Here is a 17,701-nt window from a genome sequence, read left to right on the forward strand (position 1 = left end):
GTGGGGTCTTGCTCACGGCTGCCGGGCAGAATGTGCCAGCCTTCAGAGTCCATTTTGCATATAGGGGTGAGCGGCCGTGGCTGTGGGGGTCCTGCCTGCGAGGGCCCTATAGCGGCCCCTGATGGCGGCTGGCTGTGCGGGGAGCACCGTGGGAGTCCCCGGGGTGCCCTTCGGGCAGGGCCTCCAATACGCATCTGGACCTGGCGCCGAATGTCCAAGGTGGAGGGGGGCGGTCTGGGTGTCACGTGACAGGGCCTGGAGAAGTTAGAGGGCCTGCACAGAGCCCCTCTGCTGATCGGGGAGAGCTACGCCGGAGACCTCAGCTTCCCGGTTTACCACCTGCGGCTCTGAGCCACCTGCACCCACCCCCCACCCCCTGCGGAACTGGGCTCAGCCAGGGGAGAGGGCGGTGTGGGAGGGTCCCCAGCGGCCGGCCAGGAGACCAGCACAGAGGAGCTGCCCCCACCACCTTGTGCTGCCTTTCTGGCCATTCCGGAGCCTGCAGTGATCCAGTGACAAGACCCCCGGCCTACCTGGCGCAAAGGGTAGAACTAGAGGAGACTGAATTCGAGATGGGATGTTGGTCAGCCCTCTGCCAGGCCTCGGTTTGCGGCGAACCCACGGCACAGTGCTCAGAAATTCTCCTGGCCGAGTTTCCTGAAATACTGTAAACATACATCCAAGCAGCATTCTCTGGGCAGATGTTCTGGGTGTCGTGGTCACTGCACCCCGCGGGCTGCAGAGAGAGCTCCGTCACTGTCCACTTTGTCTTGAGAAGTTCCCCTTCCCGCCAAGGAATCGCCATGCTCCCGTGATTCTTTGGGACCCCGCCCAGAGGAGAAGCAGGGGCCTGGAGAGCTTGAGGAAGACCATTCAGGGCACATCGGTCCCTGGAGGCATCCACCTGGGGACCGGTGAGGCCTTCTCCCTCCAGGCCTGTTTCTGGAAATAAGGGGGAAGATCCCTTACTCAGCCTGTACTCGGATCCAGTTAAAATGACCAAGCACCTGCTGTATGCCAGAACTTTCCTCTGTGTCTCCTGATTTGTTGTTTCCTCTCCCCCGACCTTCACACGACTCCCTACTCCGCTGTCTGCTTCCCCCGGACACCCTCCCTGACTGCTCCAGCTAAAATACCTGCATCTCGCGCCCTCACTTTCCATTCAGGTGCTTCTCCCTCCTGAACTTGTATGTCTGCTTGCTTGTTCATGGTCTGTCCCCCCTCACTCGGCAGGGGACAGGGGCAGGGGACAGGGTCTTGGTCTTTGCCATGGTCCATGCCAGGAATGGAGACTGGTGCCCCAGAACACTGGAAAGAATATATGAATTTTATATAATTGCATTCAAGTGCTTTTTTGTTACTGTTTTATACATATCTCTCAGTATATGTAAATGTATGTGTAAATAACTATGTATACATAATAATATAATATGTAAAATATATAATAGAATATATATAATGCACTGAGGTCAAGTTACATGAGAGATAAATGCACATATCTCCCACACAAATAGTATACATACACACATAGTATATATACACACATATATATATACGCATATACACAGTATATATACAGAATACACACACACACATATATATACACACACAGTAAAACCTTGGATTGCAAGTAACTTGTTCTGTGAGTGTTCCACAAGATGAGTGAATATTTCTAATAAATTTTAACTTGATAAACCAGCAATGTCTTGCAATACGAGTAGTACGTGATGCCAAATGTCACATGATCGCAACTGAGCCAATGGATCGTGCTCTCTCTCTCTCTCTCTCTCTCTCTGTCTCTCTCTGTCTCTCTCTGTCTCTCTCTCTCTTGCTATGGAATTGTGGGTGGTCATCTCCCATACTCAGATGCTCCGTCTCAGGCTGTTTAGCAGAAATCAGAGATTTTTCAGAACATTGGAAGGTGCCCACGACTGGCATGAGTGTATTTTTTGTCGCTTCAAAGCCCCTGTGGACAGTCCTTTGCTCTTGCATACAAGAGTGAGCTTAGGAATGCCTTGTTTCCTTCTAGATCATTGGATAGGTTCCTTGTTAAAGTTGCACAAAAAGAAAAAGATTCCACTGAGCCCATAGGTAGCAGTGGTTCCGTCAGTGAGAGTGAAAGTCTTCCCACACAATCACCCTCCTCTCTTGTCTCCCTCACACTAGCCACGAAGGTTTTCAGAGATAAGTGCAGGTTAATTGGGTTTTTTAAATGTATTTTGTATTTTCTTTATTTTGTTATATTATATTACAGTATTGTAGTTGTTCTTATATGAATATTTTTGGGTTGTGGAACCAATCATCTGAGTTTCCATGATTTCTTATGGGGAAATTCGTTTTGATATACAAATGCTTTGGATTACATGCATGTTTGCAGAACGAATTATGCTCGCAAACCAAGGTTTTACTGCATATATATATATATATATATATACATATATATATACACAAACACACAATACATATTTTAAAAAAGAAAAGCTGGATGGGTGGAGTGGAAATTTGTATTTAATCCTAGACACTAGTCTGTGGTGTGTGTAATTACCCCACTTTAAGGTGAGGAATTCGAANGATCATTGGATAGGTTCCTTGTTAAAGTTGCACAAAAAGAAAAAGATTCCACTGAGCCCATAGGTAGCAGTGGTTCCGTCAGTGAGAGTGAAAGTCTTCCCACACAATCACCCTCCTCTCTTGTCTCCCTCACACTAGCCACGAAGGTTTTCAGAGATAAGTGCAGGTTAATTGGGTTTTTTAAATGTATTTTGTATTTTCTTTATTTTGTTATATTATATTACAGTATTGTAGTTGTTCTTATATGAATATTTTTGGGTTGTGGAACCAATCATCTGAGTTTCCATGATTTCTTATGGGGAAATTCGTTTTGATATACAAATGCTTTGGATTACATGCATGTTTGCAGAACGAATTATGCTCGCAAACCAAGGTTTTACTGCATATATATATATATATATATATACATATATATATACACAAACACACAATACATATTTTAAAAAAGAAAAGCTGGATGGGTGGAGTGGAAATTTGTATTTAATCCTAGACACTAGTCTGTGGTGTGTGTAATTACCCCACTTTAAGGTGAGGAATTCGAAGCCCACAGAAGGTATAATGGCTATAAGCAAGAAGTCAGGACTTGAACTCACGCCACCCCCCACCCCCGACTCCCAGCCTAGGGCCTGAGTGGCAGTGGGAATCTTCAGTTCGTGGTCCTGCTCTGCAGCCAGGCGTGGCAGGAGTTGCTGGTTTGACCAGAGGTCTGCACCGAGAGGCCCCCCAGCAGGCAGGACCTTTCCCCATGGGGTGCTGTCTCCCAGAGAGTCTGTGTGTCCCTCCACGGGAAAAGAATCAAATACAGGAAGAAGGCCTCTGCTCCCAGAACACGGAGAGACGCTGGGGCTGCTCCAAGCGCACTAGCCTCGTACGCGGCCGGCCTCATGTCAGTAACGCCTTTGTTTTTCCAGGAAATAGTGGAAAACCCAGAATTCATTCTTGGAGGGGCCACCAGGACAGATATCTGCCAGGGGGAGCTTGGTAAGTGTGGGAGGATGGAGCATGGATGGGGGGGTGGACCCAGCTCCTGTAGGGGAGCAGGAGGGGGCCTCTGAGCTGCTTCCATGGCAAGGACACCACGGGGCTCTGGAAACCCAAAGGACAGGGGGCTGGGGTACATCACTGCCACCACCTGCTGCTTCCTCGTCTCCTCCCTCCCAGTCTGCCCGTTTGTGCCCCCAGATAGACCCCAGGGGACTCCAGGCTCCTTGTACTCTTGTTCCCAGCGGGGTGGGGGAGATGTGCCTCAAGTGTGGGGCTCACGGCCCAGGACTTTACAGAGAACAGAGATGTCCAGTGACACTGGTCTGGCTCCCTCCACCACGACACAGCGAATCCTTGCATGCATTAACTCGTGACCGTGTCATCTTCCCAGTGACCCTTCCAATTTTGTAGATGAGAACCCGAAGCTGAGGGAGGCTAAGTAACGTGAGTCACAGGAGCAATAGCTAGGCAGTCAGGATCTGAACTTGCTCTTAACCATTCTGCCCCCTAGGGGCTCAGACGTTGGGGCACCTCCCCGGAGCTTAACAATCTCCTTCCTCCAATTGACCTCAGGGTGTCCCCCAAGTCAGTTAACTTGGATCTTGCATTTCAGGATTTAGTCCAAAATTTATGGAAAAAAAAAAAAGTTACCGGTGGAGCTGCAAGCTTATGAGGCCTGGGTTTATAGCTGCCCATGTCACTGACCCACCAACCCCAGTGAACCCAGAGGATGATAGTTGGTAGATAGACAGATGAGAGATGATAGATAGATAGATAGATAGATAGATAGATAGATAGATAGATAGAAGATACATAGATAGAAGATAGATACAAAGAGAGATAGATGATACAACATGAGTCCACTTACCCATGGATTTTAGGTATAAATATAGTATTGTACTGCCAATGGATTTTCTCTTCCTCATGATTTTCTTATTAACATTTTTTTCTCTAGCTTACTTAATTTTTTTTTTAATGTTTACATTTAACATTGCAGAGAGACAGAGCATGAGCTGGGGAGAAGCAGAAAGAGACAGGGAGACACAAAATCTCAAGCAGACTCCAGGCTCTGAGCTGTCAACACAGACCCCAATGTGGGGCTTGAACCCACAAACTGTGAGATCATGACCTGAGCCAAAGTCGGACGCTTAACCGACCACATCACCCAGGCACCCATCTAGCTTACTTTATTGTAGGAATGCAGTACAGAATACATATAACATCCAAAATATGTGTTAATTGACTTAACACTAAGGCCTTCAGTCAACAGTAGGCTACTGGCTGTTAAGTTTAGGGGGGATCAAAATTATATGTGAATTCCCAACTGTGCCAGAGATCGGTGCCTCTCACCCCCATGTTGTTCAAGGATCAACTGTACATAGAGGATAGAATTATACATCCTACCTATAACTTTGACCCGAAAATATTTACATTCAGATTGGTCTTCATTTATTGAAAGTAAGTCTTCTCTGGGAGACTCCACCTGTCCCTTCCTCATCTGCTCTCTCACCTCAGCCCTCAAATCCTACTCTGCCTCCCCTCACTGCAGCCCCCCCAGAAAGGCATCGAACAATCTTCTTTGTGTTTCAAAGTTTTGCTTTGTCACAGGAGCGCAAACATCAATTTGGAATTCCAACTGTGTATTTAACCTTAGCTTGTGTTGATTGTAACCATAATTTTGTTTTATTTATTTTTTTAATGTTTATGTATTTTTGAGAGAGAGAGAAAAAGAGAGACAGAGCTGAGTTGGGGAGGGGCAAAGAGAGAGGGAGACACAGAATCCGAAGCAGGCTCCAGGCTCTGAGCTGTCAGCACAGAGCCCGACATAAGCCTCGAACGCACGAACCATGAGATCATGACCTGAGTTGTAGCCAGATGCTTAACCAACTGAGCCACCCAGCCTCCCCTGTAACTATTATTTTATAACACTTTTATTATTTCCTAATACTTTATATATGTTTGGGCTATGAGAGCTAAGAATAAAATAAACAACTGTGAGTCTGCCACCGGAAATAAGAGCTAGAACATCACCAACACCATCACCCACCTCTCCCTGCTAGCAGCCTCCTGCCTGCTATTGTCTGTCCATCCAGCTGCCAGACAAACTGACCTTCAGCGGGTACCCTTTTCTGGGCACAGCGCTGGGATAACCAATACCATGCATCCATACAGGCCCAGCAGAGACAAAGCAATATTGCTTTGCTATTGTTTACATTGTATGAATACCACCAGCTTCTGAATCTCCTCCTTCAAAAGCTCAGGGCTTTCCTGGCTAAATAGACCTGATCTGCAGCACTTTCAGGAAAAGAAACACACTTTCCTACACTAGGCAAAGCCAAAACTTGGAGAAGATGGGGGAGGAAGTCAGCCCACTGCAGTGGCCCCTCCACCAGACTCTGGCTCCGCCACCAGACCCCAGAGCTGAAACCAGGAACCGCCACCCGGGAGGCACTCAGTGAAGCTTGCTGAACAAGTGATTCTGTGTCCTTTCTCATTAGCATCTCCCCAAAGCCAGAGAGCCGCTGGTGCTTTAGAAACAAGTGGCATGTGCCCCCTGCTGGACACTGTAGAGAAAGCAGAAGCAGAGTGACCGTGGGTGTAGTTTCCTAGATGCTACACCTTCTGTGAGTCTCTCCCGCCAAGCATAACAATCAGAAAGGGGGCATGTGGCATATGGTATTTTCCAGAAATGTGAACCCCAAGGAAGCCAGACTGAGTGCGACGGGGTCTCGAATTCCCACGATGGAGGTGTTATCTATGTCAAACAAATAGATCTGGGAGAAAACAGAGGGGTCCTGTTGGTTAAATGGATACTTCCAAGTATATGCTCACACCTAGTTCCTAAGCAGCAATGATAAGGGGCTCGTTCCATCCTCAACAAGGGCAAGTGGCTGCGTCTGTGAGTCTCGTACAACACAGGTCAATACAGACTGAGGTTTGACTTCTGTTTGGAGCTGTCCTCTAAATGTGTGTTCACACGAAGACGTAGCTGCAGAAATCAGTAGATGAGTCAGCAAGTCTTGACAATGAAAAATAATTGGAGCTACTGTTATCTCTAACTAAACTGAGTCTGGGCTGTGGGGAGGCATCAGTCCCAGAGATATACCCTCCAGGCACTTGCAAGGGCTGTGGCTGAGGGTCCCCCAATTTCTTGAATTGCCTATTTACCCAGCGCATGCTGACACTAACATATGGAGGCTTCGCCCTCTGGAGGGGAAGTCTCTGGAATTGCACAAAGCTGATGCATAATGGAGCATATGTCTGAAACCCAAGTGAGCGGATCCTATAACATTGGCCAGGCAACAACAGCTGTGTGTCATAAACCGGGTGAGGGGAGAGCCAGGAAGGGAAGCAGGAGGGGAGGACAGAGACATTTGTTAGTTTTCTGTCCATTTCCTTAGATGCGGAAAAGACGTGGCCACATCTGGAACGCCCCACTTCTCCTTCTGGCACAGAGTTTTCCAATTTACTGTGAATTGGGCGCTGAAAACCGTGATTTATGGCTTTCATTTCACAGGCGACTGCTGGCTATTAGCTGCCATTGCCTCCCTGACGCTTAATGAAAAAGCTCTGGCTCGAGTCGTCCCCCAGGACCAAAGCTTTGGGCCCGGGTATGCCGGGATATTCCACTTCCAGGTAAGAGGGGGCCTTGGCTGGTAGAGCTAGCTCTTTGGGGGTCCAGCATGACGTCACGTGCCTTTTCAACTGCTTGGTGATCCTGGGAGGAATGTGCCCCCATCGGGATGAAAGCCGCACCCCAAGCTGGGCTTTGTCAAGGGATAACCTCTAAATGCACCAGAAGGACCGCATCCGGAAAACATCCAGTAAAACTTTGGCAAGTCCGCAGGTCCACGCTACAGGTTTTCATCTCTGGAATATCTTGTGCGTTTAGCAGAAATGGCCTGAAACAGTTACATCTCTCAGGGACTGGGTTATTTCTCATAAACTGAGAGATTCTCCTTATTGAAGAAACACAGATTTGGAGACGTGCGTGAGGGTAAGAAATAGAAACGGAGAAGCACTGAGACATCACCCACCAGGATCCCGGCAGGACCCACGTTGTCCCCGTGGGACCCTTGCAGAGCCTCACGTGGGCACGGCCTGCCTGGGAGTCAGTGTGCAGTTTTCTCTCCATCCTGGTCCCTGTCTTCTCCCCGACCCGTAGTCCCTGTGCAGAGCCGACCACACAGGGATGCCCGCCCTTCCGTGTACATATGTGGGTGACCTCATGCAGATTTCCTAGGGACCCCAGTCTTCACAAGCTTTCTGGAAAAACAAGGACTGATATCTAGCTCGTGGGGTGTTCACAGAACTAAAAGGACCCCATGAAGGAGGCAGCACGGGGCAGGCACACACTTCTGTCCCCTGCATGGCCACCTTCCGCTCACAGGCCAGCATGCCTGGGCCAGCCCTGCGCCCTTGGCCCCCAAGGCTGGCAATCTGAGTTCTGACTCCAGTGCCCTTTTGAGGAACACACACCCACCCACACACGCACGCACATACACACACACACGTGTACATGCACGCACACAAATAAGTGCATACATGTGAACATGTGCACACAGGTACACGGACCCGCTTACAGGTACACATGTGAGCCCACAAGAACACATGCGCATGTGCATACAGGTGCACGCACCCTCACCTCGTGTCTGCACACCTGGCACGAATGTGCCTCACTGCAGACTCTGTGTGTGACTGGCCAAAAACGATCAGTCTTAAGAGTTTCCACTCCTGGGCAAGGAGGCAACTCAAGATGCAGGAACATCCAAGACAGCCTGCAACTGGTTGATAGAAGGACATAGAGAAGCGAGCTGTGCAGGAGCAGAGCAAACCCCACGCCACCCCCTTCGCTTGTGAGAGAGGAGCTAACTCAGCTCGCCCTATAGTGTCCATGTGTGACCCTGGCTTCGATGGGTCGACCCTGGGTCTTTCTTCAAGCTGATGTCAACAATGGGGTGGGATGCTTGGTGGACAAAGCCAAGGAGACCCTGTCATGGAACTCATGTGTGATTTTCCTCAAGACCGTAAGGGCGGTTTGGTCCGAGGGAGAATGAGCCAAGGGAGCCAAGTGAGGGAGAAAGAGCCAAGCATTTACAGATGGGGCTGGACCTCCCCCGTGCCTCACCCCCATGGTTTCTATCTCCATCTGGCCAACAGTTCTGGCAGCACAGCGAATGGCTGGATGTGGTCATCGATGACCGACTGCCCACCTTCAGGGACCGCCTGATCTTCCTCCACTCTGCTGACCACAGAGAGTTCTGGAGTGCTCTGCTGGAAAAAGCCTATGCCAAGTGAGTGCTCCCTCCCACCCCACACAGGCAGGCCAGAGTCCAGGCTTGCCCAGGAAGTGGGTCTCCATCCCCGGGGCCTTTTCCAAGAGCTTCAGTGAACAGGGACACGGAGTTCACAGATGTGGCCTGGTGGGGCCAACCCACCTGGGGCTCGGTCAGGCTTGGAGGTGGAAAAAGAACAGTGTGGACAGTTTTCCTGTCACGGCTTAGCTCTGCCCATCCTTGGGCATAGTGGTGACACATGTCCCCCTTCTCTCCCTGTGTCATGAATCTGGCCTTGCAAAGAGCTAGGAAGGTAGGCAGAAGAAATTCTGGATGTGTTGACAGAACTTGGCTCCTCCGACTTCCCACCAAACACTGTTACATCTCAAACATCTGGGCTGTGGTAAAATTTACCATTTTAATCATTTTTGACATATGGTGCAGTTGTGGCATTCAGTGCATTCACAGTATTGTACAACCACTGCGCCCATCCATCTCTAGGACTTCCAGAACTGAAACTTTGCACCCATTAACCTCTGACTCCCAATCCTCATCTCCCCACCCTGGCAACCACCATGCTGATTTCTGACTCTGTGGCTTTAACTAGCTGAGGAAGCTCAGGGAAGTGGAATCCAGATGGTCGCTTTTATTCATCTATCACATGGCCTTAGTTCCCTCCAGCACTCTTGATTTCCAGCCCACCAGCTTGTCAGCCTGAGTTTCGTGCTTACCTGACAGCAGGACTCCCCTGTAAGTCCCTCCTGGGCTCATCCTGGATCTTCAAGCCATGGGAATAATCCTGAAATCAACAGGACAGAATTAAAGCCATCAAAGAAGAACCAAAGATGTACTACCCTCACGTCTTGCCCATCTGCTCCACTTAGGTCTGTGCATACCCCCCGTAGAGCCACCAGACAGGCTTCAGGTGGGCTAAGGGACACAGGCACAGCCAGGCAACCCAGCCCCAGCTCTGTCCCACGGTGAGTCCCCTGCCAGGAGAGCTTGGCAGGATCCTCTCTGGGACCAGATCCTGTGTCTTCCAGGGCTGGCTGGTCATAGCTTCATTTTCAGTGAGCCCAGCACAGGGAAATCCTCCCCCAGCAGCCCTGGAAAAGGCTTTGGGTCAGGAATCCCAGCTGGTAGGAGTCAGTAGAATATGAAGGGTACTCACTCAAAGAGTGAAGAATAAGTTTCCTAAAAAGAAAATCTTTGTTCAGTTTTTGGTCATTAAAAGAAGCCAAAACTGATTGGGATACACCTCACCAAAAAAGATGGACGGATGGCAAATAAACACACAGGAAGATGCTCAACATCATTTGTCATTAGGAAACTGTAAATTAAAACAATAGCAAAATACCACCACACACAGCACCAATTGCTGACAAAGATGTGGGACAACAGGAACTCTCATTCGTTGGTGGTGGGAACACAAAATGGTTCGGCCATTTTGGAAGACAAATTGGCAGTTTCTTACAAAACTAAACATACTCTTACCTAATGAATCATCAATCACACTCCTTGGTAGATGAGTCGGGTAAAAAGTCATTTTGACCCAAATGGTTGGATAAAAGCTTAGGTCCACGCAATAACCTGAACACAAATGTGTTTGGCCCCATTATTCATAATTGCAAAAAACTGGAAGCAACCAAGATATCTTTCAAGACGAATGGATAAATAAATGTGGTACAGTCAGGCAACGAAACATTATTTAGTGATAAAAAAAAAAAGAGCTATCAAGCCATGAAAAGAAATGGATGAATCTTAAATGCATATTGTTGAAAGAAAGAAGCCAATCTGAAAAGGCTACATGCTATATGATTCTAATTATATTACGTTCTGGAAAAGGCAAAACTATGGAGACAATAAAAAGATCGGTGGTTGCCAGGAGTTCAGGGGGAGGGAAGGAGAGGAGTAGGAATGAATGTGTGGAACACAAGGGATGAAACTATTAGGGTGGTGAAACTATTCTGTATGATGCTGTAATAGTATATACATGACACCATTCATCTATCAAACCCATAACACTTCACAGCACAATGAAGCTTAATACAAGAAGATTTAAAAATCATTGAGAAGGATGAGGAAGCCCAGGATGAAATGCAGGCTAAGCATTTCATCTGACTGTATCACATATTTATGAAACAAACTCACCGCAGGGATAGGAGGAAAAGGAGCTAACCTGAGTAACAGTGGAGGTGAGTGGGGTCCGTAAGATTAAAGGCAAGAGGAATTATACACAAGCATTCTACTCAGGCTGATAACGCTGTTTCTCATAGGGGCACAGGACAACAATTTTGATACCATTATAATTATATGTATAATTATAATTGTGTGCGTTTGTGTGTGTCTATCACACATATATTATACATCATATGTACATTTATCATATATGTTTCCTAATATATATGTTTCATATATAATATATGACACATGTATATATGATTGTGAATTGAACATAAGGCAGGTGGTCGAGCTAAGTTTCTCACAGTTGGAGAGGAGGTTACTAAGAAGCAAAGGGAGGGGGCTGGAATAATGCTTGCTGCCATGGGTTAGGGCTGGAGACTCAGGCTGAACTCACGTCTTGTTTAATAGAGATGGTCCCATAAAGATATATGAATATATATCAGGTCAGTGTTCGTACATTTTCCCCCCACTTTGTCAGCAGAGACGGCCTAGAAAGAATGGCAACCCCGTAGCAACAAGCACTCCTACTTCTCGGGTCTTGGTCTCTAAATACCATTTTCCAATAAAAGGAACCAGGGCTCCTTGGAGATAAGGCTGATTGTAGGACTGGCGTGGGAAATTCATAAGATGAGCCTAGAGCATCTTGTAGTAATAAGAAGTGAGAACATGTTTTAGACACACACACACACACACACACACACTGATGGGGTTGTGTCAAAGGGACACAGGAACCAGTTGAAGAAGCTGACAGTAGCCAAAGCTGGAACAGTGTGAACAACAAAATAAGTAAAGTCGTATTGGGTTACAAGCCAAAGTACAAAGTAAATATCCATGAGTCCATACTGATATAAACAAATGACTGAATGAATACATTGGAGAAAAGAAGAAATCTACCATGTAGAAGAATTGCAAGTAATCTAAGGCTGAGCAAAACCCTGGCTCCTTAAGGGAGAGCTGCACATAATGGCATCCTTCCAAAGGGGAGGGCGTGGACAGGGGGAGAGAGGGTAACTTTATCATAGAGAAACCTAACAGACATGACTTCACTCAGGTGGTCAAGGCACCATAGGCCGCGATAAGTCATGATGACAGTATGGCCCCTGGATGTGATGTGATGAGAAGGACACCTTACATCTGTGGTCTTCCTCCCCCAAACCCATAACCCCAATCTAATCAATAGAAAACCAACAGACAGATCTTAATTGGAGACATTCTACAGAATCCCCGACGGTATTCCTCAAAATTGTCAAGGTCATGGAAAACAGGGAAAGTCTGAGACACTGAGTCACAGCCACGGAGACATGAAGACTAAGTGTGATGTGATATCTTGGATGGCATGTCCTGTTCTTGGAACAGAAGAAGCATGTTAGCTACAAACTAAAGAACTAAGAAGAGAGTAGGGACTTAATAATAATAATGTACAGGTTCAGTCGCTGGTAACAAGTGTAACGTGAGATGTTAACAGTAGGGGCAGTTGGGTGGGGGTAGATGGGAACTCTCTGTACTATTTACAATTTTTTCTATAAATCTGAAACTGTTTTAAATGGGAAAGTTTATTTTAAAATTCAAGGAGAATGCCTATATGCGTGTGTATGTGTATGTGTGTGTTATATATATGCAAATATATGTATGTGTGTATATATATACAAACATATGTATGTGTATATATACAGACATACTTATCTTAATAAAAAAATACAACTACGAGAAAAAAGGTTGGGATTATGCAAGACCAGAAAGGAAGAGAAAGATCCTCAACTTTGTCTCAAGTCTGGATATAACTAACACCTTCGTGGTCAGGCCCTGTTCTGTGTAGGAGGAGAGAGAAGGAGGGAGGGAGGGAAGGAGAGAAAGAGACTCACTGAAACCTCACAGCAGTTCTGGGAGGGAGCATACACCCATCACCCCCATTTTGCCAATTAGGAAACAGAAGCATTGGTTAAGGGAGTTATCCCCAGAGCGCTCAGCTTGTAAATTGTGAATCCACCACTTGAACCTGCAGCCGGTCAGAGGCCAGAGTCCCTGCTCTCTACCACCACAGCACACTGCCTGACTCACAGAAAGCCAGGATTCTTGGAGCTCCAAGTAAAGCCCCATGCCTGCTTTCCATCTTCCTCCCATTCCACACAGCCAGGGCAAGGCTATGGAGGATGGCGCGTACAAGTTAGAAAATCTCTGGCCAACGCGCGCCACCTGGTGGCCATTCGTGTTCCCTGCAACAGTGTCCCTGCTTCCTTGCCGCCCTTACAGGCTGAATGGTAGCTATGAGGCTCTGAAGGGAGGCAGCGCCATCGAAGCGATGGAAGACTTCACGGGGGGTGTAGCAGAGACCTTCGCAACTAAAGAGGCTCCAGAGAACTTCTATGAGATTCTAGAGAAGGCCTTGAAAAGGGGCTCTCTTGTGGGCTGCTCCATTGATGTAAGTCGTTCGTTGGCTTGTTCACATACCCACCACTGTCTGGGCCGGGTGCCCTGGCCCCGTATGAGGAAGAACATAACTTTCAGGCAGGTGGGGGGTGGGGTGTTAATGTTTATTTATTTTCATTAAAACGAAAGTTTTAATTTAATGCTTTCCAAATTATGAAGTTGGGGCACACTTACTGTATCAAGTGGAACAATCCTGAGATCTCTAAAGGCAAATCCCTATCTCCCTCCCTAAATCCCAGCCCTGTGACATGGACGTGTGACCTTCACACTTCACTCCTTCTTCGTACACACAGGCATGCATGTATATACACACCCACGGGAGAAGTTTGGTTTGATTTTACTAAATGGAATCTTACTATATACTTTCCTAAAAAATGTTTAAATTTTTTAATGTTTTATTTATTTCTGGGAGAGAGGGAGACAGCGTGAGCAGGGGAGAGTCAGAGGGAGAGGGAGACACAGAATCTGAAGCAGGCTCCAGGCTCTGAGCTGTCAGCACAGAGCTCGACGCGGGGCTCAAACCCACAAACTGTGAGACCATGACCTGCGCTGAAGTCGGACACTTAACCGACTAAGCCACCCAGGCACCCCATATACTTTCCTGAAATTTGTTTGTGTGTTTGTTTTACTTCATATATCATTTTAAAAATCATATCCGTAGATAGGACTCTTGACAGTTGTTTTCTAGTATCTTCCTGTGCGGAAGCTTATGCACATGTAATTTTACCTCATCTGGTTTTTAGAGTCCTCTTCAAGTTTTCTGTTTCCTCTAGGACTAACCTTGGGAAGGTATTCTTTGCTACTAAATTGCCCATTTTGTCCACTTTCAGGCGTGTGACATAGAGTTGTATACCGTTAAATGCCGGTTATCCTCTCTCTGGAGTATAGGATCTTACTTCTATCTTTGCCGTGCTACATGATGGGGGCGGTCAAGCTGCTCTGTTTGGCGGCAAAATCTGAACTTTTCACTGGATTCAGGGTCTCCTCACCCCGGGACGAGACTGGGAATTGCTGTATGTCACTGCTAGCCATCTTACGATTGTCCTATGGATCTACGTTATATGCCTCAGGCATATGGCTCGAAGGGGCCAGGCCCAGCCTGGACCTGGGTCTGGGCAGGGAGGGAAGTCTTGATGTACCCAAGGGTCCAACGGTGCTCTTTTCATGTTCCAGATCCGAAATGCTACAGAATCTGAAGCCCGGACACCTTTTGGTCTCATTAAGGGCCATGCCTACACTGTGACGGGAATTGACCAGGTAGGTGATGTGAACCCTGTGGACAGTGTTCAGGAATAGACTTGGCAGTGCTAGTCCGTTATACTTATTTAGTGCATCCTATTACATATTTTTTCTTTTTAACATGTTGCCTTAGACACTTAGACAAAACCTTTTGGAGGATGCATGCCCAGAGGTAGGATTGCTGGATCTGACGCATGTACTTAATTGACTAAATATTGCCAGATTACTCCCCAGAATGTTTGGTAACACCCTACAATTCCACCAGCAGATGCATTAGATTTTCCCCTCCTCAAATTTCTGCCAACAGATGGTTTTACATTTTGCCAAACAAATGGGTATGAAGTGATATTACATTGTTGCTTAATTTGTATTTTTCTGACTACCAATGACTTCAAGGGTTTGAAATTTTGTTGTTTTTAACTTAAATTTTAGTTAACATGCCATGCAATATTGGTTTCAGGAGTAGAATTCGGTGATTCACCACTTACATACAACACCCAGGGCTCATCACAACAAGTGCCCTCCCTAATATCCATCACCTAGTTAGCCCATCCCCCACCTTCCTCCCTCCATCAACCCTCAGTTTGTTCTCTATTGTTAAGAGCCTCATATGGTTTGTTTCCCACACACTTTTTTTCCTTCCCATATTTTCATCTGTTTTGTTTCTTAAATTCCACATATGAGTGAACTACTCATGTGGTATTTGTCTTTCTCTGACTGACCTATTTTACTTAGCATGATACTCTCTAGCTCCATCCACATCATTGCACATGGCAAGTTTTCATTCTTTTTGATGGCTGAGTAATATTCCATTGTGTGTGGAATATATATATCACATCTTATTTATCCATCCATCAGTCGATGGACATTTGGGATCTCTCCATAGTTTGGCTATTGTTGATAATGCTGCTATAAACGTTGGGGTGCCTGTACACCTTCAAATCTGTATTTTTCTTTCCTTTCGTTGAATACCTGACAGTGCAATTGCTGGATCATACAGTAGTTCTATTTTTAGTTCTTTGAGGAACCTCCATACTCTTTTCCAGAGTGGTTGCCCCAGTTTGCTTCCCACCAACAGTGCAGGAGGGTTCTCCTTTCTCCGCATCCTCACCAACACCTGTTGTTTCTTGTGTTGTTGATTTTAGCCACTCTGACAGTTATGAGGTGGTATCTCCTTATAGTTTGGATTTGTATTTCCCTAATGATGAGTGATGTTGAGCATCTTTTCATGTGTCTGTTAGCCACCTGGATGCCTTCTTTGGAAAAGTGTCTATTCATGTCTTCTGCCCATTTCTTAACTGGATTATCCATAACCCAGTTAACCCAGCTAAGAAATCTATAGATCTATAGAAATCTATAAATTGTTATAGATTTGGGATACTAACCCTTTATCAGATATGTCATTTGCAAATATTTTCTCCCATAGGTTGCCTTTTAGTTTTGTTGATTGTTTCCTTCCTGTGCAGAAGCTTTTTATCTTGATGAAGCCCCAATGGTTCCTTTTTGCTTTTGTTTCCCTTGATTCTAGCAATGTGTCTAGTAAGAAGTTGCTACAGCCAAGGTCAGAGAGGTTTTGTCTATGTTCTCCTCTAGGATTTTAATCGGTTCCTGTCTCATATTTAGGTCTTGTATCCGTTTTGAATTTATTTTTGTGTATGGTGTAAGAAAGTGGTCCAGTTTAATTCTTCTGCGTGTTGCTCTCCAGTTTTCCCAACACCATTTGTTGAAGAGACTGTCTTTTCCATTGCATATTCTTTCCTGCTTTGTCAAAGATTAGTTGACCATATAGTTTTAGACCCATTTCTGGGTTCTCCATTCTGTTCCATTGACCTATGTGTCTGTTTTTGTCCCAATACTGTCTGGATGACTACAGTTTTGTAATATAGTTTGAGATCTGGAATTGTGATGCCTCCCGTTTTGTTTTTCTTTTTCAGGATTGCTTTGGCTATTCAGGGTCTTTTGTGGTTCCATACAAATTTTAGGATTATTCATTCTAGCTCTGCAAGAAGTGCTGGTGGTATTTTGATAGGTATTGCATTAAATGTGTAGATTGCTTTGGGTAGTACAAACATTGTCACAATGCTGTAACAATGTTTGTCCTTCCAATCCATGAGTATGAAATGCTTTTCCATTTCTTTGTGTCCTCTTCAGTTTCTTTCATAACTATTCTATAGTTTCCAGAGTGCAGCTCTTCTACCTCTTTGGTTAGGTTAATTCCTAGGTATCTTACTGGTTTTGGTGCGATTGCAAATGGGATCAATTCCTTGATTTCTTCTTCTGCTGTTTTGTTATTGGTGTATGCCACAGATTTCTGCGCGTTGATTTTATATCCAGTGACTGCTGAATTCATGTACAAGTCTAGAAATTTTTTGGTGGAGTCTTTCAAGTTTTCTACATAGAGTATCATGCTATCTGCAAATAGTGAAATCCAATCCATGCCGATTTGGATGCCATTTATTTCTTTTTGTTGTCTGATTGCCGAGGTTAAGGCTTCTAGTACTATGTTAAATAGTGATGGTGAGAATGGACATCTCTGCCATGTTCCTGACCATAGAGGAAAGGCTCTCAGCTTTTCCCCACTGAGGATGATATTAGCTGTGTGTCTTTTATATATGGCTTTATGATGTTGAGGTGTGTTCCATCTATCCCTCCTTTTTGAGGGTTTTTATCAAGCATGGATGCTGTATTTTATCAAATGCTTTTTCTGCATCTATTGAGAGATCATATGGTTCTTATGTTTTCTCTTATTAATGTGATGTAACACATTGATTGATTTGTGAATATTGAGGCAACCCTTGGGCCATCACAGTTTAAACCACACTTTCAGACACTTTCGAGAATGTCTCATCTAAAGGAGGAAGGCTGGAATCCAAAAGAGCAAAACAGAAGAGAGAGAGACAGAGAGAGAGAAACATGTGAGTCCACCAGAGTACCAACCTTGTTTAGCTGGTGTGAGAGCCTGGGCTTTGTTTGTGCTTTTCTTTTTTCTTTTCTTTCCTTTTCTTTTCTTTTCTTTTCTT

At 45.8% G+C, this 17,701-nt stretch overlaps 1 protein-coding gene across 3 annotated transcripts in view; it reads left to right on the top strand.

Annotated features, from left to right (window-relative positions):
- CAPN9 (calpain 9) overlaps positions 1-17,701 on the top strand; it is a 47,352-nt gene that overhangs the window by 3,857 nt on the left and 25,794 nt on the right. For 2 of the 3 annotated variants that reach the window (XM_077751661.1, XM_077751662.1), the window contains exons 2-6: positions 3,483-3,552; positions 7,073-7,191; positions 8,716-8,849; positions 13,266-13,434; positions 14,616-14,699. In XM_077751661.1, coding sequence (XP_077607787.1) covers positions 3,483-3,552; positions 7,073-7,191; positions 8,716-8,849; positions 13,266-13,434; positions 14,616-14,699 — 576 coding nt within the window. The remainder of the gene's footprint in view (positions 1-3,482; positions 3,553-7,072; positions 7,192-8,715; positions 8,850-13,265; positions 13,435-14,615; positions 14,700-17,701) is intronic. The other variant, XM_077751663.1, reaches the window with a different exon arrangement.

This window comes from Crocuta crocuta, unplaced genomic scaffold, assembly GCF_008692635.1.
Source record: "Crocuta crocuta isolate KB4526 unplaced genomic scaffold, BGI_CrCroc_1.0 scaffold59, whole genome shotgun sequence".
Classification (NCBI taxonomy): Eukaryota; Metazoa; Chordata; class Mammalia; order Carnivora; family Hyaenidae; genus Crocuta; species Crocuta crocuta.